This window comes from Carcharhinus amblyrhynchos, chromosome 6 (genome assembly GCF_965287045.1).
Source record: "Carcharhinus amblyrhynchos chromosome 6, sCarAmb.v2.hapA, whole genome shotgun sequence".
NCBI lineage: Eukaryota > Metazoa > Chordata > Chondrichthyes > Carcharhiniformes > Carcharhinidae > Carcharhinus > Carcharhinus amblyrhynchos.
Window position 1 is genome coordinate 26,768,107 of NC_137329.1, and position 25,797 is coordinate 26,793,903.

At 44.9% G+C, this 25,797-nt stretch overlaps 1 protein-coding gene across 1 annotated transcript in view; it reads left to right on the top strand.

Moving 5' to 3' along the window:
- Positions 1-18,767, top strand: part of LOC145343768 (lymphatic vessel endothelial hyaluronic acid receptor 1-like) — a 45,835-nt gene extending 27,068 nt beyond the window's left edge. The window contains exons 4-6 of the mRNA XM_080190083.1: positions 5,973-6,275; positions 11,531-11,594; positions 17,495-18,767. Of these exons, the coding sequence (XP_080046209.1) occupies positions 5,973-6,275; positions 11,531-11,594; positions 17,495-17,591 (464 nt within the window). The 3' untranslated portion in view covers positions 17,592-18,767. The remainder of the gene's footprint in view (positions 1-5,972; positions 6,276-11,530; positions 11,595-17,494) is intronic.
- Positions 18,768-25,797: the final 7,030 nt, after the last annotated feature.

Consider the following 25,797-nt stretch of genomic DNA (forward strand, 5'->3'; position numbering starts at 1 on the left):
TTCTTCACACAGAGGGTGGTGTGTATATGGAATGAGCTTCCAGAGAAAGTGGTTGGGGCAGGTTCAACAGCAACATTTAAAAAACATTTGGATTAGGGGATATGGGCCAAACGTGGGCAACTGGGGCTAGCTGAGAGGGTACATGGTCAGCATGGAGCTGTTGGGCTGAAGGGCCTGTTTCCATGCTGCATTGCTCTGTGAATCTATGACTAGACCTTGATTTTGTGCTTGTGTATGAAGGACTTGGTTGATAGCGAGTCATCACATCATTTTACATTGCTGGCTGTTCTGGTTTCTCTTGAAGTCAATGGGGAGCAATGTAAAGCAGGCTGCTTTCACATATAACCCAGGATTGCAGGGAAATTCACAGGTCCAAAGCATTTCAGTCTTCCCTGGTCAATAATAACTGGAATTTATATAGGATCTTTACTGTTTCAAGCAGCTTCACGGGAGCATTAGCAAACAAAATGGCCGTAATCTTACCACTGTTCATGCCGGTGTGATTTATCCTTCCCTCCACAATGAATGGAGATTTGCATGGCTGCCAAATTCTCTGATTGGCAGCAGCGGGAGCATGGCATGAATGGCAGGTAAGATCACACCCAACATCTTCGAGGGGGCGACCAAAAGATTGGACAAAGACATGGACCTTAAAGGAAGAGAGAGAAAGGGAGTTGGAGAGATTTAGGGAGGAAATTAGGGCCCAGGCAGCTGAAATTATTCTGTCAATGGAACAGCAATTAAAATCGGAGATGCCCAAGAAGGAAGAATTGGATCAGTGCAGAGATTGCAGAAGGTTGTAGGGCTGGAGGAGGTTATAGAGGTCGGGAGACACGAGGCTGTGGAGGAATTGGAAAACAGAAATGAGGTTATTAAATTCAGAGAGTTGTCAGACTGCGAGCCAATGTGAGCGGACGAGGATGACGGACAAACAAGACTTAATTTGAGTATAAGAAATGATAGCACAGTTTTTACAGAGGGTGGAAGAGGAGAAGCTGGCCGGGGGGGGGGGAGCAGTTAAAATGGTCAAGTCCAGGACAAACAAAAGTGCGGAGGAGGGTTATCACCAGACGATGAGCTGAGGCAGGGGTGGAGATGGGCGATGTTGTGGAGGTGGAAGTCAGTCGTCTTGGTCATAGAGACAATAGGGGTCAGAAGCTCAGATGAGGGTCAGATGCAGAGGTTTTGAAAGATCTGATCAACCTGAGATAATGACTGGATTAGAGGGATATAGGCCAAACGTGGGCAATTGGGGTTAGCTGAGGGGGTATCAGCTAGCAATGGACAGAATTGGTGGTGGGAACTGAAGGCACTGGCCATGTGATGTCCAATATTTAATTGCTAGCAGATGCAGAGGATTGATTGCTGATTCCTGGAAGCTCTTCAACAATCAGTGAGGGTTGGCATTCTTGATAGAGAGAGGGAAGGGCTGGGAAGGAGTCATAGAATCATAGATCATAGAATCCTACAGTGTAGATGGAGCCATTTGGCCCATTGAGTCTGCATTGACCACAGTCCCATCCAGGCCCTATCCCCGTAATCCTAGCTAGTCCCCTGACACCAATGGGAAATTTAGCATGGCCAATCTACCTCGCCCACGTATCTTTGGAGTGTGGGAGGAAACTGGAGCATCCAGAGGAAACCCACACAGACACAGGAAGGATGTGCAGACTCCACACTGACAGTGACCAAGTCACGAATCGAACCCTGGTTCCTGGCGCTGTGAGGCAGCAGTGCTAGTCACCATGCCACCGTGCCACCTCCTAGTCTGGTCCTTAGTGTGCAGAAGGTATTGAACTCTGCAGACTTCAATCCTTTTAAAAATGTGTTGTTTCTCTTCTGTTCTGTTAGCTGTCAGGCAATTTCAGACAGACAACAGCTTCTTGAAAGCGGATATTTCCCTGTTTATTTCCTATTTCTATCACTGCTCCTTTAACATGCTGCAGTTCACTCTCAAGGTTATTCACCATTCCAGATTATTTCCAAATTTAGTTACTTCAATTCATCGTTTGCAAATTTTCACATCATATATTTTTTCCTCTCAAATACCCTCTCATTTCCCAATCACTTTTCCTCCCTCTCTCTGTTCATCCTGTTCCTTAAATCAATCTCCCAGCTAAAAGACAGATTTTAAAAGCACACCATTTATAGGAAGGATTTTTTGACAACAAGTCTGACTTTAGAAAACAAACTCTTAAAGGACTATCTTATTCATTTTGTTTTAAAAGCACGAACAAAAGCAGAAACAGATTTTCAGCGTTTTAAAAGTAATGATGTCAGGCTGATCAGGCTTTACTTGGCTTAGTCTAAAAGGGGGTGAAATTGGTCTTGGGCAGAATGGAGGATAGTGAATTACCTCCCTGTTTTACATCCTGTCTGATTTTCTATTCCACCAATGATTTGCTGTTCCCCACTTCATTCTGCTACTGCACAAGACCAATTTTATCACTGTAATGGGTGGCATGGTGGCACAGTGGTTAGCACTGCTGCCTCACAGCGCCAGGGACTTGGGTTCAATTCCTGGCTTGGGTCACTGTCTCTGCAGAGTCTGCACCTTCTCCCCGTGTCCACGGGGGGTTTCCTCTCACAGTCTGAAAGACGTGCTGGTTAGGTGCATTGGCCATGCTAAATTCTCCCTCAATATATCCAAATAAGCACTGGGGTGTGGCAACTAGGGGATTTTCACAGTAATTGCAGTGTTAATGTAAGCCTCACTTGTGACATTATTAAATAAACTTTTCACTTTAAATAATGTAAATGCTTTGGAGAAATTGATCCTCTTCTATTTCCAGCCTGTTATGTACAGGTTCAGAGCCATTTGGACAATTAGCTCCCCTGACACCTCCCTTCCTCCGCCCCAATACTTTTCTCCCTTCCTTCCTCCTGTCCTGAAGGTCTTGGTCACACTAATTACCCTTTTCCCATTGACTCCCTGCACCATGACTGCTTTCTCATTACTCCTTGATTCCCTGCTCTTTTTCCCTTCACTCATTTATCTTTGTCCCTTGATGCTTGGGACTTGAGACGTCAGCCGTGACTCAGTGGGTAACAGTCTCGGTTGTGAGGTAGAAAGCTGGGCGTTAAAGTCCCGCTCCAGAAACCTCAGCAGATTTGAGGCTCACGCTCCCAGGCCAGGACTGAGGAAGTGCTGCAATTTTGGAGATCATTCTTGCGCATGAACCCAGGTTCCCTCTCAGTTGGGTGTAAAAGATCTCACAGCAGTAAGAGCAGATGAGCTCTTCCCAGTGTCCTGGGGCCAATATTATCCTTCGGCCAACATCACTAAAAACAGATTAATTGGTTATTATCATAGGGCTGTCTGTGGGAGCTTGCTGTGCACAAATTGACTGCTGCATTTCCCGCATAAAAAAATGTGAGCACACTTCCAAAAAAAGTGCTTTGTTGACAATAAAATTGGGATGCCCTTGTGGGAATGCAATTTGTTCTTTTCTTTTCCCTGACTCGTCGCTTTTTAATTCCCATCAGTCAGCAAATTCCTCTGAACCACTCACATTTCACAAGTGTTGCTCCAGAGGATATGTGGCAGAATTCTTGCTGAAACATCAAACAGGGCTTTTCCAGCAAGGTAGCAGCAGGAGTTCATCTGGAAGCAAGGAGTCTCACATTGGTGGAATAAACTGGACAAGTTTCCTGAGCAGACAGGCACCTTGCCTAGCTAATGTCACTTGTCATAAATGTCACCGTCAGTGCACAGTCTGCACCTTCGCCCCATGTCTGCATGGGTTTCCACCGGGTGCTCCAGTTTGCTCCGAAAGATGTGCTGGTTAGGAGCGTTGGTCATGTTAAATTCTCCCTCAGTGTACCCGAACAGGCGCCAGAGTGTGGTGGCTAGGGGATTTTCACAGTAACTTCACTTCAGTGTCAATGGAAACCTATTTATGATACTAATAAATCAACTTAACTTAATGATAATGTGGCCCCAACCTGCATCAAGCCTCCAGGCTGAAGGTGGAAGAGGGTCTCATTTTGTGTGTATGCCCATTCAAGTCAGTACGGAAGAGTCACTGTGATCTCAGGAGGTTGGTCAACCCTATCCTTTGGCAAGTCACCCCAGGCCAAGGCAAGGTTCCCCATGATTTGATTTGATTTATTACTGTCACATGTATTGGTGTATGGGGAAAAGTATTGTTTCTTGTGAGCTATACAGTCAAAGAAAACCATTCATAGAGTACGTAGGGGAGAAAGGAAGAAGAGAGTGAAAATGCCCAGTTACAGTCACAGATAGGGTGTAGAGAAAGATCTGCTTAATATAAGGTAGGTCTAGTCAAAAGTCCGACAGCAGCAGAGAAGAAGCTGTTCTCGACTCGGTTGGTATGTGATCTCAGACTTCTGTATCCTTTTCCTATCTGAAGAAAGTGGAAGAGGGAATGTCCGGGGTGTGTGGGGTCCTTAATTATGCTGCTTTTCTGGGGCAGCGAAAAGTGCAGACAGAGTCAATGGATGGGAGACTGATTTGCGTGATGGACTGGGCTACATTCATGTAGTTTTTTGCGGTCTTGGTCAGAGCAGGAGCCATACCAAGCTGTGATACAACTAGAAAGAATGCTTTCTATGGTGCATCTGTAAAAGTTAGAACATAGAACATTACAGTGCAATACAGGCCCTTTGGCCCTCGATGTTGTGCCGACCAGTGGAACCAATCTAATGACCGCTAACCTAAACTATTCCAATGTTATCCATACGCCTATCCACTGACCATTTGAATGCCCTTAAAGTTGGCGAGTCCACAACTGCTGCAGGCAGGGCATTCCACGCCCTTACTACCCTCTAAGTAAAGAATCTACGTCTGACATCCGTCCTATAACTACCACCCCTTAATTTAAAGCTATGTCCCCTCGTGTTAGCCGTCACCATCCGAGGAAAAAGGCTCTCACTATCCACCCTATCTAACCCGCCTTTCTTTCACCATCCAGATTTGCAATGTTGTTTCTTCGTGATTCCATTATTACCTGGGAGAATGTACTTCACTTCCTTGCATTATGATTGCTGAAGTCCTCTAGGAATTTATTATTCCCAGATGCACAAGCTTGCCTATCGAATCTGTTGGTTGCCACAAGAGGACACAGATTTAAGGTGGTGGAGTGTAGGTACAGAGGAGATGTAAGGGGTAAGTTTTTCACCTAGAGAATGGTGGGTGCGTGGAATGGGCTGCCAGCAACGGTGGTGGAGGTGGATTCGATAGGGTCTTTTAAGTGGCTTTTAGATAAGTACGTGGAACTTGGTAAGATAGAGGGTTATAGGTAAGCCTAGTAATCTCTAAGGTAGGGGCATGTTCGGCACAACTTTTGGGCCGAAGGGCGATATTGTGCTGTAGTTTTTCTAAGTTTCTAGAATGATAGTTGATTAAGGGCCTTAAATCAGGAATATGTGGAGGTGCCAGCGTTGGACTGAGGTAAACACAGTTAGAAGTCTCACAACACCAGGTTAAAGTCCAACAGGTTTATTTGGTAGCCTTTGCTAAATTTTACTTATTCGCTAATTTTACGTAAATTAGAAAGATAGGTGTGTATAAACCAGGCTTGTGTTCCTTTCACTTTATAAGATTATAGGACATTCTCTCAAGTCAGGATGGTGAGTGGCTTGGAGGTGAACTTGTAGGTGGTGGTGGCCCATGTCTCTGTTGCCCTTGTCCCTCCTAGATGTAAGTGGTCATGGGTTTGGAAGGTGCTGCCTCAGGATCTTTGGTGAATTGCTGCAGGGCATCTTGGAAATGACAAAACTGAGATTGATTTTTTTGTTGGGAAAGGCTATCGCATATTATGGAACATAGCTGTGTAAGTGCACTTAAGACACAAATCAGGCATGGTCTATTTATATGGTAGAACAGGTTTAAGGAGCTGACAGGTCTCCTCCTAGTCCTAGGTTCCTCAGGGCAGTTGGTTCTTCACCAATCAGCAAGTAGCTGTACAATCTTTATTTTATGTCTAACTTCATTTTTGACCTTTTTTCAGATGCCCAGAAGACGAATACCTGTGAGCCACTAATCAGGCAGACCACAACTACGATTCTGACTCCAACAGAAACATCATTAATGGACCTGGATTTCACTAACACCAACATGGTGACAGAATTCAACCCTGAAGCTATCCCCTTACCAGAAGCCAAATCAACTCATGTACCTCGGGAAACAAATTCCTTCCAGCCAGCCTCGATGGGCACAAGTTATCGTTCCATCCCTGTCTCAGAGTCACGCAATGTATCAGATATAATGGAAGGCGACCACGACTCCTTCAGCAATAAGAAACTCTATTGGGGTGAGACTCTAAAACATGGGAATTCATTTATTCCTATTGAAAATCTAAGCTAAACACCTGAGTGCGGCAATGTTTCAGGAGGCGTCCTTTAGGTGATAAATCAAACAGATCCTGTCCCGTCAGCAATAAATATTCCAAAGGAACCTCTTGAGGAAGAACAGTTTATTTTCCTCCCTCATTCAGTGGCAACAGTAATGCTGGTTATCCATTCATCATGGATTCCATCGGATTTTCCTTATTCCTTCTTTCTGCATAAAAAACAATGCCTTCCATCGCCATCTTTTTAGATTCTGAAATGTAAAGGTGGGGGGGGGTAAGTACCCACAGAGATTGGTGTAGCTTTAAAGTTTATTTATTGGTGTCACAAGTAGGCTTACATTTACACTGCAATGAAGTTACTGTGAAAAGCCCCGGGTTGCCACACTCCGGTGCCTGTTTGGGTACACGGAGGGAGAATTTAACATAGCCCAATGCACCTAAGCAGCAAGTCTTTCAGATTGTGGGAGGAAACCAGAGCAGTCGGAGGAAACCGACACAGACACGGGGAGAACATGCTGACTCCTCAGACAGTGACCCAAGCCAGGAATTGAACCCGGGTCCCTAGCGCTGTGAAGCAGCAATGCTAACCACTATGTCACCGAGCCACCCTTAAATCAAAGTTAATCAAGCACTGGTGATTGGGTGACAACAAGCATTGAGTTTAAAAACTTGATGAATGCAAGTGGTAAGGACAAGGATTGACAGTTCTGAAGTAATGTGCAGGACATGAGACAATGAATCCTGCTCTAAGATAAAGAAGATTCAGGAAAATTAAATAAATTGATGCTTACAGTCTAGAGGAAAGAATTGACTGGCCAACTTTAGAGCTGCATTGTCCAAGGAATGTTTAATAGTGTTAGTTGTTACATCAACAAGCTCCTAGGCAGGAATGATTGAATACCCTGTGTGGGGTGTTGGTGAATTGAATGAGGGAGGAATCTTGGTCAACATGCTGAGAGAACTCTCAGCTCATCTTCAAACAATTCCACACAATCCCGAATAACTAATCTAGAGGGCTTCTGTTTAACTTGTTGTCTGAAGGGTAGAATTGACAGCACTCCCTTAGTATTAGGGTGGCACAGTAGTACAGCAATTAGCAGTGCTGCCTCACAGTACCAGGGATCCGAGTTCGATTCCCGCCTTGGGTCGCTGTCTGTGTGGAGTCTGTACACTCTCCCTGTGTCTGTATGGGTTTCCTCCCACTGTCTGAAAGACATGCTGGTTAGGTCATTGGCCATGCTAAATTCTCCCTCAGCGTATCCAAACTGGCCACTGGGGGATTTAATGTAAGCCCACTTGTGACACTAAAACAATTTTTTTAAAATTACATTTGAGTGACAGGTTCAAGGCTTAATGTAGGACTAAAATCCATCGCCTTCTACCTCAGAAGTGCTACAAGTTGTTATATTTCAAGTGTTTCTGATGTACCATGTGGGGATAATGCTGTATCTGCACATCACAGTATGACTGGGAATCTCCCTGGCACTGTTCCCACCCTGTCACCATTACTTTGCTGGAAAACTTGTTTATTTACAGGGACAGAGGTTTACATTGGATTTCCAACAAAGTTATGACAACTGAGTTTGAGCAGCTCTGGAAAAGTTCCCCTCTTATGCTCACTTTATTCTCCACTGACCTATATTCTTGATTAGACTGATGGATCACAGGACACATACATGCAAGGGCCTGGATTTTCATCTGCGCATGAGGGGGATGCCAGCCCAGATGTCAAGATTTTCCTTCTAGGTTGGCAGGATTCCTTGAAGTCAAGCTGAGAGGCCACGGAATGAGTATAAAGGACTTTAGATATAGAGCCTGGCCCTGTGGAAGGCCTGCTTCTGTACTCCAGCACTGTTCTGAATTTTAATAAAACAGAAAAACATAAAACAGCACTCCAACCCTCCTCTTCCCATTCCCCATGTTCCACCTTATGCCCTCATCTTTACACTTACTCTCCATGCCAACCTATGTTTCTCTGCCAAACCCCCATAGTCCTTTTTAACCCTACTGCTAACTTAGTGCCAACTCATGCTAACCCATACCCCTAACCCACCATCCTTTGCGCTCACACTTACCATGCGAACACAGCCAGTATCCACACTGGGCAGACTTCAGGACCCATGCCAAGATTAGATAAAATAAAGTTCTAAGTGTCTATTGGAAACTTCATTTTTCAAAAGCTCTCATTCATAAAAACTAATTTACTACATTACCTTCAACTACATTATCCCTTAAACAACAAACATTTCATTCAATTATGTAATCCCTTATAAAAACAAGCACTGGCATTCATGGTAACACTTCAAAGGGTCCATCACCCCTTGGAGCTGTCAATTAAACTGTAAAATGGTAGGCATACTATAATGATAATGGACCTTGTAAAATCAGTCATATAGCATTAATCCAATAATGGAAACTGTCATGTTAACTGAATGAAATATCAAACAATTATTTCTTAACACCCCAGCCAGTTTTTCTGAGTCAAAGGGCAGGGATTTTAAAATATTTGACAGCTCTCTTAGACTGTTCAACTTGTCACTTTTCACAGTTATTCTTGACAGATCCAATGAGTTTCACAGTTCCAATCAGTTTATGTACTTTTTAATGCACATTTACACCTTTTAATTTTCCCAAAGGGCACTTGACTTCTGTGAAATGTGTCTGTATGAATCACGACCTGGGCCAATTCCCACCTCCGCGAATATAGTGTTGGGGTGGGATTTCGGGATTTGGGCTTCTTCCATCATTTTTAGCACTTTGATAAGGCTCTCTGTCATAGTAAAACTCCAGACCAAGGGCTTTATCTTTGAGAATGCATAAGAAAGATCAACAACAAACAAAACTGCTTCAAACATAGTTGAGAATCTCTTTTGCAATTGATTTACCCCTCGGGGAGAATTTTGAAGAATTTGCGTCCAACATTGAACTTTATTGGAAGGGAGGTGCATCATAGAACATGTCCCAAGGGGTTAGAATTACAGCATAAATAATGGGGTAAAGAACCACCCTACTGCCTGTCCATTTCTGCACATAATTCAAGAAAGACAAGCATTACCAAATGTGTTGGACTATACCCTGTGCAACACCCAGGATGCCCACAAAGCATCCATGAGTCACTCAAAGCCAGCAGGCAGGTGCAGCAAGCAATATTTTGGCCTTCATCACAAGGGGATTTGAGTACGGGAGTAAAGATTACAGGAGTCTTGGTGAGATTGCATCTGGAGTATTGTGGGCCATTTTGGGCCTTTCGTGGCAGATCATCCAATTCAATAATCGAATCCTGATTTTTTCCCCATAACCTTTGATCCCATTTGCCCCAAGTGCGAGATCCAGCCACCTCTTGAATGCATTCAATGTTTTGACATCAACTATTTCCTGTGGTAATGAATTCCACAGGCTCACCACTCTTTGGGTGAAGAAATGTCTCCTCATCTCCATCCTAAATGGTCTATCCTGAATCCTCAGATTGTGACCCCTGGTTCAGGACTCTCCCACCATCGGAAACATCCGCCCTGCATCTATACTGTCCAGACCTGTTAGAATTTTAAAACTCTCTGTGAGATCACCCCTCTTTCGTCTGAACTCCAGCAAAAACAATCCTAATCTCGTCAATCTATCCTCATACATCAGTCCGGCCATCCCTGGAATCAGCCTGGTGAACCTTCACTGCACTCCCTCGAGAGCAAGAACACCCTTCTTCAGAAAAGGAGAGCAAAACTGCACACAGTACTCTTGGTGTGGCCTCACCAATGCCCTGTGTAATTGAAACAATGCATCCCTACTCCTGTACTCGAAACCTCTCGTAATGAAGGCCAACATGCCATTTGCCTTCTTTACCACCTGCTGCCTCTGCATGCTTACCTTCAGTGACACAAGGATACCCAGGTCCTGCTGCATACTCCCCTTTCCCAATTTACAGCCAGTCAGGCAGTAATCTGCCTTTTTGTTTTTGCTTCCAAAGTGAATAACCTCACACTTATCCAAATTATACTGCATCTGCCATTGATAAGCTCACTCACCCAACCCTGTTAGATCATTCTAAAGGATTTCTGCATCCTCACCACAGTTCACCCAACTTGGTATCATCTGCAAACTTTGAGATGTTACATTTTGTAACATTTTCTAAGGCAGGATCTATTTGCCCAGAGAGAGAGAGTGCAGTAGAGGTCCAACAGACTAATCCCTGGGATGGCGAGATTGTCTCATGAGGAGAATTTGTGGAAACTGGGCCTTTATTCCCCACAGTTTTAAAGAATAAGAGGTGAACTCAGTGAAACTTACAAAATTCTAAGAGGGGCGTGACTGGGTGAATTTGGGTGAAGTTATCCCCTGACTGGTGAGTCTATGAGCTGGTGGCGGGGGTAGGTAGGGAACGCAGTCTCAGAATACAAGACTGAGGAGGTGAGGAGGAATTTATTCACTCAGAGGGTGATGAATCTTTGGAATTCTCTACCTCAGATGACTGTGGAAGCTCAGTCACTGAGCAAGTTCAGGATAGAAATCAATGCATTTCTGGATAATAATGACATTGAGGGATGTGGATATCGTGGGAGAAATGGATAAGAGCTAGATAATCAGCCATGTTCCGTTTAGATGGCAAAACAGGCGCAACAAGCAAGTTGCCTATTCCTGCTCCTATTTCCTTTGTGCCTATAGGCCCCTTAAACCATGCAAATTAGAGGGAAAGACTCCAATTTTTTAAAATGTATCTTTCACAACCTACTGGTAGAAATAGTTCTTTCTTATTTAGGCCGTTGGAATTTTGAACATCTCTTTTAAATCTCCCCTTGACTTTATCCATTCTAAGGTGAACAACCTAGACAGAACCATAGAAAATTACAGCTCAGAAACAGGCCTTTTGGCCCTTCTTGTCTGTGCCGAACCATTTTTTGCCTAGTCCCACTGACCTGCACATGTACCGTATCCCTCCACACCCCTCTCATCCAAGAAAACATCCAAGTTTTTCTTAAATGTTAAAACTGACCCCGCATTTACCACTTTATCCAGCAGCTCATTCCACACTCCCACCACTCTCTGCGTGAAGAATCCCCCCCAAATATTCCCTTTAAACCTTTCTCATTTCATCCTTAACCCATACACTAGTCTCTTATGTAACTGAAGCCCTGTAACTGAGCATTTGTTTTATTTTGCAGTTTATTAGCTGAGATTGTCTTACTTGTTGTGAAATTAATAGTTGTTTCTTTGTGGATTTGCAGTATTGGGTGCGCTGATAATCGCTCTGCTTGTGATCCTCATCGTTGGAATTTATTACATCAGAAAGTAAGTTCTCTCCAAGGTCACAGGCACTGCATGCTGAGTGGAAAGCAGAATTGTTGGAATACATTGAAGAACGCCAAGACAACATATACACTGAGCATCACTCAAAAGGCTGGAGGTTCAACTTACAAACATACAAATAAGAGTAGAAGTCGGCCATTTGGCCCTTCGAGTCTGCCCTGCATTCAACAACTCATAGCTGATCTATTTGTGTTTCAGGTTCTACATACCCATCTATCCCTGATAACCTGTGATTCCCTGATAAAACAAGAACCTATCTACCTCTACTTAAAAGTATTCATAGAGCCAGCTTCCACTGCCTTCTGAGACAGAGAGATCCAAGGTCTCACAACCCTCAGAGACAACAATTCTCACCTCTGTCCTACAATGGAAACCTCTAATTTCAAACAGTGCCCTTAGTTAAAACAAAACAAAATTACAGCAAAGGAACATGCCATTCGGCCCTCCAAGCCTGCACCGACCATGCTGCCCAACTTCTGGAGACCGTATCCTCTATTCCCATCCTATTTATGTATTTGTCCAGAAACCCCTTAAAAATCACTGTCTTATCTGCTTCCACTACCTTCCCCGGCAGCGAGTTCCAGGCACCCACCACCCTCTGTGTAAAAAAAAAACTTGCCTCATATTTCTCCTTTAAATCTTGCCCCTCACACCTTAAGAGGAGAGACAGTTTAAGTCAATTACTTGCCCCCGAGTAATTGACTCTTCCACCCTGGGAAAAAGCTTCCGACTGTCCATTCTAGTTCTACACTCAAGCACCAAGAGGAAACATCCTTCCCACTTCCACCTTGTCAAGGCTTCCTCACTCTTCTAAATTCCAGTGAAAAAAACCCCAGCCTGCCCAACCTGTCCTCATAAGGCAACTTGCTCACTCCAGGTATCAATCCTGACTGCCTCTCCACTCACACTTGTTTCAATCTCCCAAATGCTTCTCCTCTATGTTGGGCACATAGCCCTCAAATGTGCCCAACACTCATGATAGCAGCAAGTACCTGTGCGTCTTCCTTGTCGACAACGGCCCAAGACAATTGGCCTTGTTTTCAGACTGTCGATTGTCTCCCCTGTCGCACTGTCCTCAATCATCTCTCCTCTCAGGCCATTTTCAAACTCCCAGCTACATCTCCACTTGTGCTATTTTAATTTCCTGCCTCTCTCCACTTGCGCTGTTTTTAAGGTCCCAGCTGCCTTTCCAATCGCACTGTTCCCAGACTGCAAGTTGTCTCTCCTCTCCCACTGTCTTCAATCTTGTTTTCAATCATCCCTCCAGTGAGGAAGCCATTCAGCCCATTGAGTCTGCACTGGTTCTCTCTGACATAGTACCTTGCCCAGGCTCTTTCCCCACCCTATCTACGCAGCCCCACATATTTACCATGGCTAATCCATCTAAACTACACATCTTGGGACACTAAGAGGCAATTTACCATAGTCAGTCTACCTAATCTGCACATCTTTGGACTGTGTGAGGAAACCGGAGCACCAGGAGAAAACACACGCAGATGTAAGAAGAATGTGTAACCTCTGCACAGACAGTGACCCAAGGCCAGAATTGAATCTAGGTCCTTTGAGTTATGAAGCAACAGTGCTAACCACTGTGCCACCCAACTGTCTCTCCTCTTGCGCTGTTTTCAATCTCTTGACTGTCTCTCCAGTCGTGCTGTTTATGGATTGCCTCTCTCTTTCGTGCCGATTGTCTCTCTCTCTCTCTCTCTCTCATGCTGTAGTCAATCTCCCAATTGTCTCCTCACTTGCGGTTTTCAAATTAATGAAATTAAATGTGCAATGAAAAGCGAAGATGAGTAACAGTGACCATGACATTTCCAGATTGTCATAAAAACCAATCTGGCTCATTGATGTCCCTTGAAGAAATAAATCTGTGTTCTTATCCAGTCTGATCTACACGTCACCCAGACTCTTGACTTTTAGCTGCCCTTTGAAATGGCCTAGCTCGCAACTCAATTCTTGTTCATGCAATAAATGGCATCCTTGCCATCACCCTTCCACGTACCTCCATGGCCTTGCCCCGTCCCTGCCAGTATGATTTTCTACATTAACAACAGACATTACACTTCAAAAATACTTCAATGGTTGTAAAGTGCTTTGAGAGACCTGGTGGCCGTGAAAAGCAATGTTATAAATATAAGTCTTTCTTCCTTTCTCCTTTATTTCCTCCCAACTGCTCAACTCCTGATTGTGGTCTTTTGGCAGCCATGCCTTCAGGCAGTCAACTTTGTTCTATTTTAAGACCTTCCTTCAAGTTCCCCATCCAAAACTTTATCTTCCTTTCCTCAACCTCTCCTTCACTGGCTAGACTCCTATCTTTATCATTGTGACTTGTGAGGTGCCTTGGGGCATTTCCTCCAGTTGCTGACAACCAGTTGAATTAAATTTCAAGAAAATTAAAGCCATTGTCTTTCATAGAATCCTTACAGTGCAGAAGGACACCATTCAGCCCCTCAAGTCAGCATCGACCTCAATCCCACCAAGGCCCTATTCCAGTAATGCCACATATTTACCCTGCTAGTCCCCCTGACACTAGGGGCAATTTAGCATGACCAATCAACCTAACCTGCACATCTTTTGGACTGTGGGAGGAAATCTGAGCACCCAGGGGAAACCCACGCAGACACAGGGAGAATGTGCAAACTCCACACAGAGCAAAGCCAGAATTGAACCCAGGTCCCTGGTGCTGTGAGACAGCAGTGCTAACCACCGTGCCACCCCTTTCATCACCATTCCTTAGCTATCCAACTTTATTTCGCTCCCTGACAACACTCTTGACACTGAACCAGACTGAATACAACCTCTATCATGTTTAATCCCAAGTTGCACTTCCTATTGTAGATTGGCCATGCTAAAATTGCCCCTTTGTGTCCTGAGATGTCTAGGTTAGAGTGATTAGCGGGTAAATATGTAGGGATATGGGGGTAGGGCCGGAGTGGGATTGTGGTCGGTGCAGACTTGATGGGCCAAATGGCCTCTTTCTGTGCTGTAGGTTTCTATGATTCTGTGATTTGGGTGTTTCTATGACTGTCTATTTCTACCTCTGTGACATTGCCTGATGTCAGTCTGACTCAGCTTATCTGCTGCTGAAATCCTCGTTCGTGTCTTTATTATCTCTAGACACAGTGTCAACACTGCTGTTATCAAAGTCACCAATGACATAATGTGTGACAAGATGAGTCTGCAGCCTTCCCCCACCACAAGCTGCATGGGGCAGCACCCATGTAGCTGCATTTTTATCTATCTTCTCTTCCCTTTTTGTACCTTTACCTCTGATATTCTCCAAAGATCAATCCTGAACTCCTCCTAATTCTCACCCACATTTTCCCTTGGTGGCATCAACCAAATGCACAGCATTAGTTTTCATGTGAAACCCAGCCTCTACTTCACCACCATCTCTCTCAAGTCTACCACTGTTGCTAAATTATCTTGTGGGTATGCCGGCGTTGGACTGGCGTAAACACAGTAAAAAGTCTGACAACTTGTGTTGTCAGACTTTTTGCTAAATTATCTGACATCCAGTATCAGATGATCAGAAATGTCCCCCACTTAAATAAAGGCTGAAGCCATTGCTTTTGGTTCCCCATTTAAACTCCGATCCCTGTCTATTGACTCTCTCCCTCTCTGTCGTAACTGACATTAAACCAGCTTATTCACACGGCAGCACGGTGGCACAGTGGTTAGCACTGCTGCCTCACAGCACCAGGGACCCAGGTTCAATTCTCGGCTTGGGTCACTGTCTGCGTGGAGTTTGCACGTTCTCCCCCATGTCTGCATGGATTTCCTCCGAGCGCACAAGTTTCCTCTCACAGTCCGAATGATATGCTGGTTAGGTGCATTGGCCATGCTAAATTCTCCCTCAGTGTACCTGAATAGGTGCCGGAAAGTGGCAACTAGCGGGTATTCACAGTCACTTCACTGCAGTGTTAATGTAAACCTCCTTGTGAGTAATAAATTAACTTTAACCTTGGAGGCACACTTAATCCTGAAGTGACCTTCTGATCTCAGTCATGCCATCTCTAAGACTGCCTATTCCCATTCCTTGACTTCACCCTTGTCTCAACTCATGCGCTGTGGAAATTTCATTCCTGCTTTTGTTTCTCGAGATGTGACTATTCCTTGCTAGATGTGACTATTCCTTGCTAGCACATTCCTGGCTAGTCTCCCATACTCTACCCTCTGCAAAAAAAGAGATCCACTAAACTCTGCTGCCCACATTTTAACTCCCAGCTGGTTCTGTTCCTCTATCAGCCCCATGCTCGCCGACCAACATTGGCTCCTGGTCCAACAACATCTTCATTTTAAAATTTTCATTCTTGTAACCCCCCCTCCCCCCATCTCTCTCATCTTCTCCATCACCACAATACTCCCAAGATGCACGGTGGCACAGTGGTTAGCACTGCTGCCTCGCAGCGCCAGGGACCCGGGTTCAATTCCCGGCTTGGGTCACTGTCTGTGTGGAGTCTGCATGTTCTCCACATGTCTGCGTGGGTTTCCTCTCATAGTCTGAATGACATGCTGGTTAGGTGCACTGGCCATGCTAAATTCTCCCTCAGTGTATCGAATAGGCGCTGGAGTGGTGATTAGGGGATTTTCACAGTAACTTTGTATTAATGTAAGACTATTTGTGACTAGTAAATAAACTCACTCAGTTATCTGCACTTCTCGAATTGTGGCCATCTGTGCATCCCCACTCACAATTGCTCCACCATTGTCGGTCATGCCTTCAGTTGCCTAACCCTAAGCTCTAGAATTTCCTTTCTACAGCTCTCTCTACCTTGCTTGCTTCCTTTAAAACACCTCTTAAAACCTTCCTCTTTGTTCTTGGTCACCTGCTTATGAGATTCAATGTTTTATAATGTGAAGCCCCTTGGAATGTCGCATTATGTTAAATGCACCCAAAATGAGTTGTTGCAAACTTGACTATTCCAATGCAATCATGACTGGTCTCAAACATACAACTCTTTGCAAACTTGAGCTGTGTCCTAACTCACTCTAAGGCTCACTTTCTGTGCTTGCTGATTTACATTTTCCTGGTTAATTTAAAAATTCTCAGAATTCTCATCCTAGTTTTCAAATCCCTCCATGGCCTCGCCTTTCTGCACACATCTCCAGCCACACAGCACTCCAAGATGTCTGAATCCTGTGTCTGGCTTCTTAAGTGGCTGTGCCTTCAGCTGGCTGGACCCTAAGTGCGGAAATTCTCTGCCTGCACCTCTCCATCTCTCTACCTCTCCCTCCTTCTTTAAACCTACTACTTTGGCCAAGCTTTTGGCAATCTAGCCTAACAATGCCACCTTTAGCTTGGTGCCAAATCTTGTTCTTGTTCTCATGCTCCCATTTAATGACCTGAGGAGTTTTATATTATTGGTGCTACATAAATCCGAGTTGTTGTTGTTGTTATTTTCTCTATATTAGAGGTGCCAAATGCAAGTTGTTGCTGTTTGGGACATGAATCGATTAAGTGGCTGTTTGCTAATATTTCACAAATATTTTTAAAAAAAGTCACATTTAAAAAAGTAGCTTAGAATCATGCAGTGCAGAAGGAGGCCATTCGGCCCACTGAGCCTGTACCGACCACAATCCCATCCAGGCCTTAACATTATAAACTCTTGCATTCGCTCTAGCTAGTCCTCCTGACGCTATTTAGGGGCAATTTGGTCATGGCCAATTCACTGCACAGACAGTGACCCAAGCCGGGAACTGAATCCGGGTCCCTGGTGCTGTGAGGCAGCAGCGCTAACTACTGCGCCACCGTGCTGCTGCTCAGTTCTGTCACCACTTTGCACTGTCAAAATGGTTTGGAAAAGTGGCGAAGTGTCAAGCTCTTATGACAGTTCCCACTCTGCACTTGTCTCACATTTCTCGTCTATTATCTCTAGACGCAAGAACAATTCTTCATACAGAACCGAGCCGCCAAAAGAGGCGATTGAGGCTGAAGTGTGGAACAAAAGCCTGATAGAGAACAGTTCACCGTGAGAAGACCTGGAGCAAGAACCCAAAAAGCAAACCATGAGATGGCATCTTTCAGCACCAAGCAAGCAAACTAGTTCAATAAACATTCAGGTCAAGGAAGTGGGATTAGAATTCGCTTTTGATAGAATTACATAGAACGTAGAGAGAACAGAATATAACAGAAATTGAGCTCAGATAGAGGCCTAACTCTTCTATGCTGGTCTTTACGCAACACGTGAGCCTCCTTCCACTCATCATCTAACCCGTTCAGCATATGCTTCTAGTAACATTTATCCAGCTTTAATGTCAACATTAATAGATTTTGGTACACATGCAGTTTCCTGCACGCTCCTGACTTGAAAGATGAATGAGATGATCAGAGAAAGTAAACTGTCACACAAGAGCATCTAATTCAACACTTAATTATGCAGAACCTAACACTATTAATCACCGAAGCAAGGCTCACTATTTAACATAATGAATCTCAAAGTCTTTTTGATCGCCATGCTGCAGTTATTGCTTTGGACGTTTGAACTGTTTTGGTGAAGATTACAGGACACGCCTGGTTCAGAGTTTCTTTGATGATTTATTTTCGCCTTTTCCCGAAGTGAGGGGGAGAATGAAAGGAGAGTAGTCGCAGGGAGGTGGCGGGGGACAAGGAGAGGGATTGGAGAGTGGAGGGTAAGTGCAATGGGGAAGAGTGATGGGACACAGCTGAGAGAGAGTTATAACGTTACTGCCATCATGGTGTGTGTCAGGTTTTAATGAATTAGCTAGACATTTCCTTCCAACAATTTTGCGTCACACTTGTGGACGTAACATAATCTTAAGCAAGAAATCAATTTCTTCAGAAAAGAGGAAAAAAGAATCATGACGGAGGTGCAGATCTGTATAGATAATCTCACATGCACACCCCAAGTCTAAACTTGGTGCGCTATTACACTGACATAGAATCCCCAAAGTGCAGAAGGAGGCCATTCGGCCCATCAAGTCTGCACCGATTCTCTGAAGGAGCACCTTACCCAGGCCCACCCCACACCCTATCCCTGTAATCCCATACATTTACCCCGTTAATTCGTCTAACTACACAGCTTTGGACACGAAGGGGCAATTTATGATGTCAGATCCACCTAACCTGCACATCTTTAGACTGTGGGAGGAAACTGGGGCACCCGGAGGAAAGCCACACAGACATGAGGAGAACACACAGACAGTCACTCAAAGCTGGAATTGAATCCGGGTCCCTGGCGCTGTGAGGTAGCACCGCAAACAACTTGGCCACCGTGCCACCCCTATAAATCATTGCTGCCCCTTAGTTTAGTAAGGTCCACCTCAGATACTAATGGCCAATGGATGTCTACTGTCCATTGCAATTCTCTTCCCACACCTAGTGAAGCACTAGAGCAGACTTTTGACAGTTTCCCTCACTAGTTATTTCCAGAACAGGTCACTGGTCTGTCCCCAGGGGCTTATAGCTTGAAGGGCAACTCTCCACATCAAGTGTGGCTGACCAGGAGTCTCTTCCACTCTTAATACCAACCATTGGCGGGTTTGGAATAATTTGCAGGTTGACACCATGGATGCACCTTCCTGGACTGACAAGACTTGAACCTGGATCTTCTGGCTCAGAGGCAGGCAGTGCTATCCACTGCACCACAAACCCTTCCCACTGATGGGTGATTAGAACCTATCCATATTTCCCTCACACAGTAACTGGGTCCTCTGAGCTGTGAGACAAGAACTACATCCATCCATCTCCACATCCATCTTTTGACTGGTTCAAGAGCAAATGAGGCTTGGAGTCTGATCATTGACTTTTTATCTTTCTCAAGCAGTAATGTGTGTAAGGCAATCCTAACTGAAGGGAAAAAAATAACATGCAAGAAGGGGAGGGTGGAAATTAATTAAAATAATTACATCTAAAGTGAAATCGGTTAAAGGAGATGAAAAATTGGGACCAATATTTAGACGTTACCCAGTCCCAATAAACTGACAAATTCTGTCCTTATTTTTACATATTTTTATTATAAATTCTCATGTCCAATGGTGGGAGATAACAAATTACAATTTGGTGTTTACAAAGCAAGCTTTGTTTACAAGTAAACATACTTGGAAATATATAATAAAAAAAGTCAACAGGAGGGATAGATGTAATATTTTAACAGATTTTGAAGATAAATGTGGTCTTAACTTTGATGAGATCCTGCAATAAATCCACACTGAAAAATTGTCACAAGCCACATTCCTCCTACAACTGATCCCCAATACTTTTTTTTCAAATCTCGCCTCCTTTCTTTAGTAATAGAGCTGGTTTAAACATGTAATCACAAGCTTTCGGAGCACTGCTCCTCCCTCAGGTGAGTGAAGGAGCACTTATCTGATGAAGGGGCAGCACTCCGAAAGCTCATGATTCCAAATAAACCTGTTGGGCTTTAACCTGGTGTTGTGAGAATTCTTACTTATTTTCTTTCGGCAACGTGTTTACATAGGTTGAATTTTAAATTCCAGTTAAACGAAGTGTATGACTTGTGCTGTTAGCGTCAGAATCCTCCTCAAGCTGGACTTACGCTATATAAGATTTTTCATTATCAAATGCTTGTTTTCAGATCAAACAATGTATTTGCAAAATCTATCAAAATCTATTGCTCAGGCTCTGTGCTTCCATTCCTAATTATTTGCATTTGCAATTTGATTTCTGCTGAATTAAAAATGAACAATCACTCTGAATCTGTTGCTGGTATTTTCAGGAGATGAATTGAGTTCCAAGCATTCAAATATGTCAGTGGAACAAATGTTTAGATTGAAATATATTTATGCACAAGTAAACTGGGGAGAAGATGGTGCACAGTAGTAATGGGGACAATTCTCCCAAAATACTCTAAGTGTCAAATTTGCGGGAAAGCTGGAATAATTCACACTACTTTTTTCATTGGGAATCTCCCACAGTCTATGCAATGCAGTGGCCACTCACGTGAATATCATTACAGAGGGTGGAGGGCCTGTTCATACTGGAAAGGCTGAAACCAGTCATACTCTGCACATGTGCAGTGGCCCCTGTCAGCACGCAGTTTGCTGGCCAGCTCGATCGCCGGCCAGTCCGGGACCCCCTCAGTGCTGCCCACCACCCCCTCCACCACAGTCCAATCAAAGCCCCCACCCTTCCATTCGCAGGCCAGCCCCAAATCCACACATGTCCTGGCCTGATCTTCATCCTCCCTTCCCCACGTACCGCCCCCCCCCAACCTCCGCCGGCAGACGCCCATCGATCACCCTTAGGTCCTGCCCCCAGCAGTCCCCACCCCTTGGCCTGCCCCTGTGGCACTGCCCCATACCCACTCGGCAGCACCAAGGTGCCCCCTGGGCATGGGCACTTTGTCGCTTGGGGGTCCAGGCTGGCACTACCAGGATGCTAATGCCCAGGAAGCACTACTCCCCCTCCCACTCCCCAAACCCTCAACTCCCTGGGGGGGCCCCCAATTGCTCTCCCCCTTCACCACTGCAGGGTTGTCCCGATAGTTCCCGGTAAGTGGAACACTCTGGTGAGGTGGGAGATGCTAGCAGGCCTGGAGAATTCAGTCCTGGGCCTGCTAATAGCATTTAAATAGTATGTTAGATGCTATTTAAATACCAGCCAACTTCCAGCGCTGAGCAGATACCACCAGAAATCCGGGCCCAGGAGACACAAGCTCACGAGAATCCTGTGAATCAGCCAATGCATGATTCTCCCAGTCCTCTGTGCTAAAAAATTAACTAATAAGTCTCACAACACCAGGTTAAAGTCCAATAGGTTTATTTGGTAGCAAACACCACTAGCTTTCGGGGCTTTGCCTCTTCGTCCGGTGAGTGGGGAGTTCTGATCACAAACAGGGCATATAAAGGCACACACTCAGTTTACAGAATACTGGTTAGAATGCAAGTCTTTACAGCTAATCAAGTCTTAAAGGTGCAGACAATGTGAGTGGAGATAGCATCAAGAATAGGTTAAAGAGATGTGTATTGTCCCCAGACAGGACAGTAAGTGATATGTTGCAAGCCCAGGCAAGTCTTGGGGGTTACAGATAATCTTGGGTCCATGTCACACTATTTGTTAGGTACACTGGCCAGTTAGGTACACTGGCCTTGCCAAATTCTCCCTCAATGTACTTGAATAGGTGCTGGAGTGTGGCGACTAGGGTATTTTCACAATAATTTCATCACAGTGTTAACGTAAGCCTACTCTCGACACTAATAAATAACCCTGAAACTTTAAGTGGAGTTCTTTGGGGAAGTGACAGATGCTTATTGCCAGTAAATGGGAATGCGATTTTGTAAGAACATAAGAAATAGGAGCAGGAGTAGGCCATCTAGCCCTTCGAGTCTGCCCCGCCATTCAATAAGATCATGGCTGATCTGTCGTGGCTCAGTTCCACATTCCCGCCCTCTCCCCATAACCCTTAATCCCCGCTCTTATCAAAAACCCATCAACCCGCGTCTTAAAAATATTTAGCGAGGTAGCCTCCACCACTTCAACGGGCAGAGAATTCCAGAGATTCACCACCCTTTGAGTGAAGAAGTTCCTCCTCAACTCCGTTCTAAACCGCCCCCCCTTTATCTTGAGGCTGTGCCCCCTAGTCCTACTGTCCTTTCTGAGCGGGAAGAGTCTCTCCACCTCTATCCTATCCATCCCATTCATCATCTTATATGTCTCAATGAGATCTCCCCTCATTCTTCTAAACTCTAAAGAGTACAAGCCTAGTTTATTCAGCCTCTCCTCATAGCTCAACCCCCTCAACTCCGGTATCAGCCTAGTAAACCTCCTCTGCACTCCCTCCAAGGCCAAAATATCCTTGCGTTAAGTGCGGCGCCCAAAACTGCACACAGTACTCCTGCTGCGGCCTCACGACCTCCCTACTTTTATATTCAATCCCCCTCGCTATGAAGGCCAGCATCCCATTCGCCTTCCTGACCACCTGCTGCACCTGCAGGCTGGGTTTTTGCGACTCATGCACATACATGGGATTGCGGGGTTAGGGCCTGGGTGGGATTGTAGTCGGTGCAGACTTGATGGGCCAAGTGGTCTCCTTCCCCACTGTAGGGATTCTATGGAACCACTACAGTCCATGTAGACTAGGTACATCCACCATGCAGTTAGGTAGAGACTTCTAGGATTTTGACCAAACATAGTAAAGGAACAGCGATATAGTTTGAGGCAGAATGGTGTGTGGCTTGAAAGGGAACTTGAAGGTGGTGGCATTTCCATGCTATCCTTGTCCTAAGTGGTAGAGGTCATAGGTTAGGTAGGTGACGTCGAAGGAGCTTTGGTGGTTTATTGCAATGCAGCTTGTTTTAAGTTTGGTTATTAGTGTCACAAGTAGGCCTACATTAACACTGCAATGAAGTTAATGTGAAGTTAATGGTTAAGCAATGCCTTAATTTCAAAATTCTCCCCCTTTTGTTCCAGTCTGTCAGGTACTTGCTCTTCCCTATCTCTGTAATCCCCTCTGGATCCACAATGCTCCAAGCTTCCTGCACTCCACCAATTCTAGCCTCCTGAACATTTACAATTGCAATCACTCCATCAAAAGTGACGGTGCTTCCAGCTTCTTGAGGCATCAGTTCTTGAAGACCTTCTGCGAATATCTCCACGCACCTCTCTATCCTCTTTAAAGCCTATCTCTTCGACCAAATGATTGGATACCCATCACTAATATTACAATCCTTACATAGTCTGGTGACAACTTGTGTTTGCAAACACCTGTAAAGCACCTTGGGATTCTTTAATACACTAAGGGTGGCACGGTGGCAAAGTGGTTATCACTACTGCCTCACAGCGCCAGGGACACAGGTTCAATTCCCACCTGGGGTTACTGTCTATGTGCAGTCTGCATGTTCTCCCTGTTTCCACCAATTTCCTCCCACAGTCCAAAAGATATGTGTCAGGTGGATTGGCATGCTGAATTGCTCCTTAGTGTCAGGGGGATTAACTAGGTAAATGCATGAAACTATGGGAATAGGGTTTGTGGTTGATGCAGACTTGATGGACCAAATGGCCTCCTTCTGCATGGTAGGGATTCTATGATTCTATATGAATGCAAAGTGTTGTTGTTAATGCCATTTTACAATGGCACCATTGTGATGGGAATCTCACTTGGTGAGGAATTATTGGGACAAAGCTACACCTCACTGTTCCATGGTGTTCTCAATGTTAGATTTATAGAACAAATTGTGTGGCTTCAAGGCAGTCATTTTTTAAAATAATGTATATAGAAGTTACATTTATATTTAACTTCCTTTATGGCATTTCTCATTATGAGTAACAATGACAGGAACAGTACTAGAGGAAGCAAATGTAAACTTTTCTTATGGCATTACTCATTATGAGTAACAAAAAGGGTGTTAACAAAGTATGACAAGCACAATACTAGAGGGACCAAATGTGAAAGTGTGTACTATATTGATGACTTTTAGTACATTAAGTCAATTACTCGTAATGTTGGTGAATTACCTGTCAGTTCGTGAATATAAGCTTGTTCATTTTCAAAAGGTAACAAAGGCTTCTGGAATCTAATCAATGGATCCATCTAGTGTTCAATTGACTTCATGGCAGTTGACGAAGCAGCACTGGAAACACTGGCAGAAAAGTGCCAGCAAGATATGTGACATTTCTTAATTATTTCACAGGATCTGGGCATCATTGGCTAAGCCAGCATTTATTACCAACTCTTAGGAAGGTAATGGTGAACTGCCTTCTTCAAGCAGGGTGGCGTAGTGGCACAGCGGTTAGCACTGTTGCCTCACAGTGCCAGAGACCCATGTTCAATTCCGGGCTTGGGTCACTGTCTGTGTGGAGGTTGCATGTTCTCCCCATGTCTGCGTGGGTTTCCTCCCACATTCCAAAGATGAGTGGGTTAGGTTGATTTGCCATGCTAAATTGCCCCCAGTGTCAGGGGATTAAAAGGATAAGAACATAAGAACATAAGAAATAGGAGCAGGAGTAGGCCATCTAGCCCTTCGAGCCTGCCCCGCCATTCAATAAGATCATGGCTGATCTGTCGTGGCTCAGTTCCACTTTCCTGCCCTCTCCCCATAACCCTTAATCCCCTCGCTTATCAAAAACCCATCAACCCGCGTCTTAAAAATATTTAGCGAGGCAGCCTCCACCACTTCAACGGGCAGAGAATTCCAGAGATTCACCACCCTTTGAGTGAAGAAGTTCCTCCTCAACTCCGTTCTAAACCGCCCCCCCTTTATCCTGAGGCTGTGCCCCATAGTCCTACTGTCCTTTCTGAGCGGGAAGAGTCTCTCCACCTCTATCCTATCCATCCCATTCATCATCTTACACGTCTCAATGAGATCTCCCCTCATTCTTCTAAACTCTAACGAGTACAAGCCTAGTTTATTCAGCCTCTCCTCATAGCTCAACCCCCTCAACTCCAGTATCAGCCTAGTAAACCATCTCTGCACTCCCTCCAAGGCCAAAATATCCTTGCGTAAGTGCAGCGACCAAAACTGCACACAGTACTCCAGCTGCGGCCTCACGACCTCCCTACTTTTATATTCAATCCCCCTCGCTATGAAGGCCAGCATCCCATTCGCCTTCCTGACCACCTGCTGCACCTGCAGGCTGGGTTTTTGCGACTCATGCACATACATGGGATTGCGGGGTTAGGGCCTGGGTGGGATTGTAGTCGGTGCAGACTTGATGGGCCAAATGGTCTCCTTCCCCACTGTAGGGATTCTATGGAACCACTACAGTCCATGTAGACTAGGTACATCCACCATGCAGTTAGGTAGAGACTTCTAGGATTTTGACCAAACATAGTAAAGGAACAGTGATATAGTTTCGAGGCAGAATGGTGTGTAGCTTGAAAGGGAACTTGAAGGTGGTGGCATTTCCATGCTATCCTTGTCCTAAGTGCTAGAGGTCACAGGTTAGGTAGGTGACGTCGAAGGAGCTTTAGTGGCTTATTGCAATGCAGCTTGTTTTAAGTTTAGTTATTTGTGTCACAAGTAGTCTTACATTAACACTGCAATGAAGTTAATGTGAAAATCCCCTGGTCGCCACACTCCAGCACCAGTTCAGCTACACAGAGGGAGAATTTAGCATGTCCAATACAACTAACCAGCACGTCTTTCGGACTGTGGGAGGAAACCAGGGCACCCAGAGGAAACTCCCGCAGACACGGGGAGAATGTGCAGCCTCCACCCAGATAGTGATCTGAACTGGGAATTGAACCCTGGTCCCTGCTGC